At 40.1% G+C, this 9,948-nt stretch overlaps 2 protein-coding genes across 2 annotated transcripts; one reads left to right on the forward strand and one right to left on the reverse strand.

Annotated features, from left to right (window-relative positions):
* Positions 1–460: 460 nt before the first annotated feature.
* On the reverse strand, positions 461–5,906 carry rcc1l (RCC1 like). The gene is made up of 11 exons (XM_061701998.1): positions 5,808–5,906; positions 4,863–5,152; positions 4,667–4,796; positions 3,441–3,569; positions 2,937–3,003; positions 2,717–2,853; positions 2,462–2,643; positions 1,792–1,879; positions 1,370–1,543; positions 1,209–1,294; positions 461–765 (listed from the first exon to the last, which is right to left on the reverse strand). Exons 2-11 carry the CDS (start codon positions 5,145–5,147, stop codon positions 688–690), a joined length of 1,356 nt encoding a protein of 451 aa, XP_061557982.1. The 5' UTR covers positions 5,148–5,152; positions 5,808–5,906; the 3' UTR covers positions 461–687.
* A 1,176-nt stretch (positions 5,907–7,082) lies between these two features.
* Positions 7,083–8,927, forward strand: tlcd5b (TLC domain containing 5b). Its single transcript, XM_061703219.1, has 3 exons — positions 7,083–7,258; positions 8,076–8,281; positions 8,677–8,927. The coding sequence occupies exons 2-3, from the start codon at positions 8,086–8,088 to the stop codon at positions 8,925–8,927; spliced, it is 447 nt and encodes a 148-aa protein (XP_061559203.1). The 5' UTR covers positions 7,083–7,258; positions 8,076–8,085.
* The last annotated feature ends 1,021 nt before the right edge of the window (positions 8,928–9,948 follow it).

Genomic DNA, 9,948 nt, shown 5'->3' on the forward strand with positions numbered 1-9,948 from the left:
TTTTATGTATTTCTGTTGTAATTGTTTTCTCTTTTTGTATTTTTTCACATTTTTGTTATATTTTCGGCAAAACTTTTCACTACTTAGTTTTTAAATTTTTTTGTTCTTCTTTCTTTTTATTTTGAACTTTTTTTCCTTATTTTTGTCACTTTTTTCATTAGGTTTTTTCATAATTTTTGGTTGTCTCCTTTATACCATTATTTATTTTACTATACTTTTTAGTTATCCTTTATTTTAACTATTTTATTATTTCCTGCACAATTTCTTGTTAGTTTTTTTTAGTTGCTCTTCCTCCATTACTTTTTGAACTACTGTATTTATTATTGTTTCATTATTTTGAATTATGATACCTTTTTAAAAAAATAATAATAATAATCTGCTTTGTCAGGGCAGAACCATTTGCACTCATGAATTCTGCCTAGCAACAAAGTGAATAAATCGGGTATGAGGGCAAAACTAATCATGAGCCACATGATTTATTAAAAATATGTTTTTGGTTTCCATATGTTACATGTAAAATGTCCGAAGACATATTGAGTGTTCATATACATCCTTTCCACTTTCAAGCCCCGCAGCAGACCGCTCCACATGCCGCTGGGTGGGGGGACCAAAGGCTCCCATCCCGTGGAGAGCAGCTGGCTTGGCTGCTTTTGTCCCCTTTGGAGCTCAAAGACAGTTCATCCAAACTCACAGAAGGGACTTGACCAGCGCCACCATGTGGTCTACGCCGCACGCTACGTCCACCACTTGACCAGGAACAGTCACCTGAACATAACATATATACTTATATTAAACATACTATTTTGTGGGGGGTTTTCCCCTTAAAATTCCATCCATCCATCCATTTTCTGAGCCGCTTATCCTCACTAGAGAGTGCTGGAGCCTATCCCAGCTATCATCGGGCAGGAGGCGGGGTACACCCTGAACTGGTTGCCAGCCAATCGCAGGGCACATATAAACAAACAACCATTCGCACTCACATTCACACCTACGGGCAATTTAGAGTCTTCAATTAACCTACCATGCATGTTTTTGGATGTGGGAGGAAATCGGAGTGCCCGGAGAAAACCCACACGGGCAATGGAAGAACATGCAAACTGCACACAGGCGGAGCCGGGGACGACACCTGTGTCACACATATCATACCCCCACTTTTTCCACCAAAGGACTCAACCAACTCAGCAGTATCTCCCAAACCCACTCCTTACTCGCCACGGGAAGAACTGGTCGTCCCGCTTCCCGATACCCAAACACCCTCGGATGTTCTTCCCCCACACAAAGAGCTCGCCACGATCTGCCAGGACCAAAAACACGCAGTAAGGCATTTATCCTGGGCGAAGCGTCAATTCGTAAGGGGACTACGATTTACCCGTGATAGCCGCAAAGTGAGCGAGGCCGCATCGGATCTTGGTGACGGAAACGAAGGGATTAAAGTCGGAACGTCCGAACAGGGACGGGGGGATCTTCTCGGGGGAGCAGGACTCAGACAGCGAGGGGCCTTTTCCCAGAATCCCGTAGCCCCAAACAAACACCTCGCCTTGCTCTGGAAAAAGAGCCTTGCGCGGTTAGTCGTCACCAAAATGACAAAAAAAAACAAAAACAAAAAAACAACTAGAGAATGCAATTTGTGAAGAAGAGCTGACAATGAACTGACAAGTTGTGTAGATTAATTCAATTCGATGAAATGCAGAAATGTAAGTGTTGAATTTGTAATAGTTTAAATCAGCCGAGAAATGTAGTGAAAAATTAAAGTGATTTTTACATTTTTTTTCACTGTGTGGACTGACTGACCATTGAGGACGGCGACCTGCGTGCCTCCACATGCTGCCTGCACTACCCTACCGCAGCCTGGCAGAGGCAGCTGACGAGGGGAGTTGATCTGGAATCCACAAGAGAAGCAAGCGTGAGTGGCAGGTGGCATAGTGCCACGCTTGATACAGCCCGTGATGGCACAGAATTGTAAAATAATGGATAGCGCTGATCTTTGTCGAATTACCATAAAAAAAGGGGGTTTCAGGGCAGAAATAATTGTGCTCCATGAATTCTGCCTAGCAACAAGTGACAGCTCAAAGTGAGTGCAACATCAAATAGTGGTGGATATTTATTTTATCGGGTTTGAGGGCAGAACCTATGTACCACACAAATTCTACCTAGCAACAAGTGACAAAAGTGTGACATACGCAGAGAAACAGAAATAAGAGAATAAATTAGGTCTTGACAAAGATTTTTAGTGCCCCATGAATTCTACTTAGCAACAAGTGACAGCAACAAAGGGAATGAATCTGGTTTGAGGGTAGCATGAAATGAGGCAGAAAAATTTTGCCTAGCAACAAGTGGCAAAAGTGTGCTGTGAGCAGGAAAAAAAAAAATAAATACTGCTAATATACCTGAGTAATAAATGTAATATATTATCATACCACAATATGATATGAAATACTTCCTGCAATACGGTTGTCGTCACCTGAGTGGTGTCTGTGACGGACGCCAGCTGGAGGTATTCAGAGTTTCCCCATCCGTACAGCTGTCCGTCCGCGGACACGGCCAGGCTGCAGTCTGCGTACGAGCTGACCTGCTGGACTTTCACGCCTGACAGCTCCCCGAGGACCTGGGTGGGTGTGGGGCACACCTTGTGGTGCCCCAGACCTGCAAGCAGCAACCTCTTCATCATCTTCAATATGAGACAATGCGCAATAATATATATTTAAGACAAACTGACCCGTCTGTCCGTCCGCTCCCCATCCACAGGCGTACACCCGGCCCGCCTCCGTCAGGAAGAGGCTGTGGTCCTGCCCGCACGCCACCTGCACCACGCGGCCGTCCAGGCCCTCCATTTTGTGAACCACGTGACTGCCACTGTTAAATCGACTAAACGTCAGCTTCGAAACATAGCTACGTTGTTATTGGGTGTTGAACGTGCTACGTGAACGAGTACACACCTGTACAATTCATCTTCCACAATGCGTCGTCCGCACTGGCCGTACGCGTTGTTGCCCATGCTGAACACTTGAGAGCGACACGTCACATTTAAGAGGACAATTTAAACCTATAAGAGATTCTTTAAATGTCCTTATTCTCTTTTCGTAAAAAACTCATTTTATTTCGAGTGTAATAGTCATTTGATATTATACACACACAAAAACCATGAACTCAAACACCCACAAATACATAGACACACACTGAGTACTCACACAAGCACATACACACAAAGACAGGGCACATACACGCAGACACGGAGAGGACAAATGCACACACACGCTCACATACACATGCACAAACCAAGGACTCACATACACACTAATGGCTGTACACGCTAATATCTAACACTACCCGTACACACACACTCACAGACACACACACACACACTCCAAAGACTCACTCACACACACTTGCGCACATACACTTTGATGACTTGCGCACACACACAGGTGGTCGTGACTGACCTCCCTCGCGATCAGTGAGCACGAGTGCGTGCGCTCGTCCACACGACACCTGTGTCACACGTGTTTTCTGCGGTTCCCGGAGAGGCAGCGCTACAGGTGACGGCTCCAGCACGTAATCGTAACTGTGAACTGGACATTTAAGGTGGACACCGCTGTCAATCAGCTGCACAATTTCAGGGATTTTGAACAATCATCAATTTATTTGTTTTTTTTTATGTAAAATGTTCATGGAATGGGGAGAATCGCTCTAACTGGATGTTTTGAACTCCTGTATCCATGCCACGGATGTACTGAGCAGACTAACTTCTCATTGCCCACTTCATTCATGCTGTTGTACTTCTTTAAACAGCAAACTCAGTGAGCATGAATCAACAGCGCCTCCCATGGGCCAGCAGAGGGAGCAATACTTCAGGCCCAAGAAAATTTCGATCGTTACAGAAACATTTATAAGTTAAACAAATACAGAATTACGATAGATTCATAATTTTAAAAATGAATTAATATTACAAAATAATATGCTAAAAATATAGGAGTAATTATTTATTTTTGTATCTACCGGTACCTTTTCAATTTAGAACTATTATTTTTTTATTCTAATTAATTTAAAAATCAAAAATACAATAATTAATAGATAATTAATCTGTCTAATTGTGATACCTCCTAAACGGGCTGCTGTAGAAATAGTGTTCAAATTACAATTCGTTTAATATTAACAAAACATTCTCAAATCTTTTAAAATCTAAAATTAAATAAATCTAAAACCAGAAATAACTATTATAAAGCAATTACAAATAAATAAAAACAAATATAATTTTATAATGAATCAAAAATACATTCAATGAAATATACATAATTAAATGGTCATTTAAAAATACATAATACAACAAAGAAATCGTTATAGTATACAAAAAATAAAAAAATAGCAATATTTCTTACATATTTTTATTTTGGATTTTTAAAAAATCATTATACCATCATTATTTCTGTATTATTAAAGAAAAAAAGGTTGCATATTTTTTATGTTATATATATTTTTTAAATTAATAACTAAACAATACACAAATTAATAATACTAATAATAATACAAAAAAAGCTTATTACTAGTACTACGAATACCGCTAAAATTAAGATTTTCTATGCTGGCAAATCAACAAAATACATTTTTGTTGGAGTGTGAAATGATTATTTATTTATTAATTATTAAAATTAATAATTTATAATCTTACGTCGGCTGCGCTGCGTGCGCTGAAACCCAAGCTGCGAGTCTTTGTTGAGGCCGGCGCCCCACAGCTTGGTCACGTCTCTGGTGGAGGAGGCGAGGAGGGTAAAGCCGTAACCGCAGGCGGCCGACGAGATCTAACGCATATGGGGCAATGATTTACTCAACCGCAGATGGGGCGAGAGGCATGCGATCCTTCCTACCTGATCCTCCGTATCCAGCCGGTAAGGCGTGACTTGGTACTTGCGGGGCTTCTTCCTGCCGCTGTCGGGCACCACGAAGCTGGGAATGCCCAGCGCTCCCGTGAAGCTGAAGCCCCACACGAACACTTTCTGGCTGGGCTTCTTGTGCCGGCCCAGGTACTGGAACACCGGCGCACCGCCGTCGGGTTTCTCCCACGGGTTCGAGGCGCTGCTGAACTTCAGGTGGCCGCAGCAGTGGACTTTGAGCATAGAGAGGAGGCGCCGTCGAGCGCATGGAAGAGACATGATGCCTACACGACAAAACATGTATTAACATTTACGGAGCAATCTGATATGCTTGACATTTAATCAGAATTAAAGAAAAAAAGAATATCCTTTTTTGAAATTATTTTTCCAAGGAAAAATAAATAGAAGAAATCCTAATAAATCTATTCGATAACACATTTAAACACACATACATACACAATAAAGCCATATACACTTACAAGAACACACGCTAAGGACACACACATACACAAAATACACAATAAGGGCCCACATTCATAAACAGTAACACTAAGAACCCAGGTACACAACAACGACTCACACAATACACGTGCATTAAAGACTCACACACAGACATACTTAGGAGTCACATACAAAATCACACGCGTGTAGACAATGTAAAAATACATTTATACACTCAAGACACACGCCACACACAGGCATACACTAAGAGCCCATATGCACCCACTAAAGCTTAATAGAAAGACAGACTTCTCATGTCTCTTTATTGCTGTAGTGTTTGAATTGACCCGGTGATGGGGTAGTAAATCTTTTTTAGGTCTTCATTGCTTTAAATTAGATGCTGCTGTTGTCCCTCCCACCTGGTATGTGTTCAGCTAAGCTTCAACTTATTGAGTTTCTTTGACACACAAGTATGCACTAGTACCGCGATAAACTTACCTTTGTTTTGTGTGTTTTAGGGCGAATAAACGTAAAAAGTAAAAGGTCCCAATGTCATTATTGCGTGTTTATTTACACGCAGGACATTTTCAACCCGGAAATGAAATATTTTTACTTCCACTTTTGTGCTTCTTCTTCGTTCTCATTTTGAAAGCTTCAGGATAGAACACTTGTGCGCCATCTTACGCACTATAACGTAATTACACAAACCATTCCCTGTCACATTAGATTCACATAAATGGTAGCCTTTATTATTTTTTCCATTCGTATTTTTCTCTAGTAGTAGAACATAGTTTATATTGTCAAAGTATCATAGTGTACATTCAAATATTTTTATGCAAACAGTACTGTAGTTCAATAAGGTACTGTTACAAAATAGCCTAACATATTAATTTTTCATTAAAACTAACTATTAATACGGAATTATGTCAAGAGAATAGCGCTACATATTAGTCAATCAAATATTATGATGTTAGCATTATACAATTTTTTTTAGTTTGGACTGCTTGAGGTCAAACGTAAGATTTATTTCTCTATTTTTATCTTCGTAGTTTAACATTACATTTATTCAAATTCAAATAATTTACATTTTTTTTTTAATTTCTTTATTCTATAACAAGAAATACATGAAAAGGGATAGTATTTATATCTTTAATTTTCTATTTTAAATACAAAGGAAAAAGGAAAATATATATATTTATTGAATTATTCAAGTTTACATTTTATACAGAGAAACCATGTAAAATAAGGTAGAGTATTATTTTTTCGCTTAATTTTGTATTTGACAGAAATAGTTCAAGTTTGATTTCAATTAAAAATAGAAAAAAAATTAAATAGATAAAAAAGACAAACATTGAAATATTAATTTATCAAATATTTTAACATATGAGTTATCTCATATTTAAGAAAAACAATGTACAGCATTAATTCCATTTTAAAACCTTTTCATTTTTATTTAATTTAAAAGCAGAGAATAGTGGGGAAAAAAACTTAAAATTAAACAATGTTAATGTTATCGTTAAATATTCTTTACCAATGAAGTGTTTGAGTGAATATGCATGCTTTATTTTGACTGTTTAAAAAGTCTATGAAGCTGCAGCCTTAATGCAACTTTATGTGCACTTTTGAAGGATAGGACCCGCATAATGCTTTGACATAAGGGATATTTTGAACTATAATCAGGGGCACAGCCCATGAGGGGGTCAAGGTGGGAGGTAGTACGTTGTCAGGTGGTCTGAGCTGGGCTCCATGCACTGTGTGTGTCTGCAAGCAGACAAGCAGAGACAGTAATCCTTTAAGAGGATCACCTTTGGAAGAAGAAGGCGAACAAGGAGATGCGTGGAACACAAGAGGAGTACAAGATCCTTCCTGTCAAATATATAATCCCCTTTAGTTTAGAACCTTTAGTTCTTCATGCAACTTTATGATGGAACGTAAGAGAGGGAGTTAAGGTAAGATGTCTTTTAACACGAATGTGACAACCTTCAATGTTATTCTGCCTCCAAATTACACACGGCTCACAGAAAGTTAGGGATAGTGGGCTTTCAGCTGAAATTCCAGGATGAGACTAAAATGCACTAGTACAGTGATTCTCTATGTGTGGTACGAGTACCACTAGGTGATTTATTTCCCTCTAGTGGTATCCGAATGAATCACTGCCCAAGTACAGTTGAGTTGTATTTAACTTTTAAGTTCAATACATGAGCATTTATTTAACCTTTAAGAACTGTATCTTGTAACTGTTATTTTGGTAAAATATTTATTTAGATTTTATGTGCAATACTTTTTTATATATATAAAATGGCTTGCAACACAGACAGCTTACCATCCAATCAGATTGCTCCAATGGCATCCAGGCCACTAGGGGTAATTTTTACACTAGTACCAGCATAATGACCAACATTAAGATAAAGTTTTTATTTCTAAAAAGTATATTAAATATTATTTTAAGTCACTGAACATACAGTTTGAACATTAACACTGCACTTAAATATAGGAAAATTAAAAATATACTTTATTCAGTTAAAATGTATTACACACAAAAGTTAAATGACAATTGTAGCTGAATAAATGTTGCCTATCAAACAGTTCTTATAGATTAAATGCAAATGTAACGACCTTGAAAGTTAAATACAATTGAACTGTACGTGGGTAGTGATTCTGTTCACCTACATACATGTGGTACTTGTACCACACTGAGATTCACAGTCAGGGGATTGCTCTAAATTGAGAAGAAATTTCAAAAGTTAACATGAAAATACATTACAGCGAGTATAAGATGGCGCCGGCACTGCTGGAGGTTCTGTGCAGCCTGGCGGGCTGGTTCGGTATGTACAAGTTGCTGTGCTGGGTTTCGCCTCAGCGCGGGCCCGAGTGGAACTGTCGACTGGTCACGCTAACACACGGCTTCGCTATGGTGATGCTGACGGCGTACGTGGTCTTCGTGGACGGACCCTGGCCCCTCACACATGCAGGTTAGTCTGGGTTGACATTTTTATTCAAATTGTCCATGGTCATTAATGGGAAATATTGGTGTACATTCTGTTTTATATATGAAATGGAAATTTGGAGTAATTGACAATCTGCAAGTAAGTAAACATAAATTATTTTTGCATTTAATAAAGGCAGATATGCATGCAAAGTAATCCCAATTATTTTTTTTTAATTTAGCATACCAGTAAGCAGTTAAAAAATATATATATATATTTTTTTTTTTTTTTTTTTTTTAAATCAACAAAATGAATGAATTAATGAATGGGACGTGTTGTGCATATATTCATTGAGCTGAATCGCTACTCTGTATATAAATGGGAGTAACTCAGCCACGTCAGCCTAACATTAAACAGTCATGGGTGGTTGTCATTCCCAGGTAGCGAGAACACGGCTCTGCAGACCTCTGCGCTCTGTGTCTGCCTGGGCTACTTCCTGTTCGACATGGCTTGGTGCGTACGCTTCGGCAGCGAGGGCGCCGTCATGCTGGGCCACCACGCCGCCAGCATCGTCGGCATCCTGCTGCCGCTGCTGACGGGCGTGTCGGCGTGCGAGACGTGCGCCGTCATCTTCGGCAGCGAGCTCACCAACCCTCTGCTGCAGGCCCGCTGGTTCCTGCGTCGGCAATGAGAGACCAAGGGAAAGCTGATCGACGACTAGTCGGGCCAGGCGTGTGAGGGCGAGCGAGGGAAGGTAATAAACGGAGGGGGAAAAAGGGGTGAAAAGGATAAAAGAAGTATTGCTAGGGTGTGTGTATCGACACGACTGCGAGTTATAACTCTTCCTCTTTGCACTCGGACTCGCGTTCGAGGGATTGTGGTGCACTACTAATAGCGCCAAAATGGGTCTCATGTCACTAAGAGTTCTAAGTAATTGCGACCAGTCTCCACGGCGTCGTACTTTTAACAAAGCGAGAACTCATTGCGTATTAGTAGTGATGTTGTCATCCTCCGCTTGATAGCGGTGCTGTGTGGTCTGTAAGGGACGTGTGCCGTGTGTAGCGTTCTCATGCTTTCTTCTGTCTGGAAGACAATCACGCTTACCTCAGTATATTTTCTCCCCGTCAGTGTAGTGTGATTTGGTACTCCTGACAGGCTGTGTGTGCGGCATATCGATCACAAGCAATTGATGTAACATATATCTGTCAATCAAACATTAAATCACACAGAAGGGGGGAAGCTCTGGAGGACAGGCATGTCTTGCGTGTGTGAGTCTATACATTAGAAGAGAGTAGTGGTTTGCTGAAGACTGTGACATATCACGGGTATACTAATTATGTAGCGTGAGTACACTTGCACTGGTTACTGCAATCATAGCTTCTTTGAAAGCATTGGGACCGACGTTATTTAAATATGCTAAGCTCTCTGTGTTTTACAGCATGTCGGTATTGCGTTTCGAGTAATGTTCTCTCTCACACAGTCTATCAAAATCGTGATATCTGAAAATGCTGCGCGTGTCTGTATACAAGTTAGTTATTATAATGTTTTCAATGTCTCATATTTTACATCTTAGTTGCTTCGTGGGAGTTTTACATAAAGAAAAAAATCGGGAACTATGGGGAATAGTGGGAAGAGGGGGGGAGGAAGGAAGGGATGAGAAGGGAGGGGAGGGAGGGATGGAGGATAGAAGTGTGAGTGATGGGTGGAGGTGT

This window comes from Phycodurus eques, chromosome 17 (assembly GCF_024500275.1).
Source record: "Phycodurus eques isolate BA_2022a chromosome 17, UOR_Pequ_1.1, whole genome shotgun sequence".
NCBI classification, from domain to species: Eukaryota; Metazoa; Chordata; class Actinopteri; order Syngnathiformes; family Syngnathidae; genus Phycodurus; species Phycodurus eques.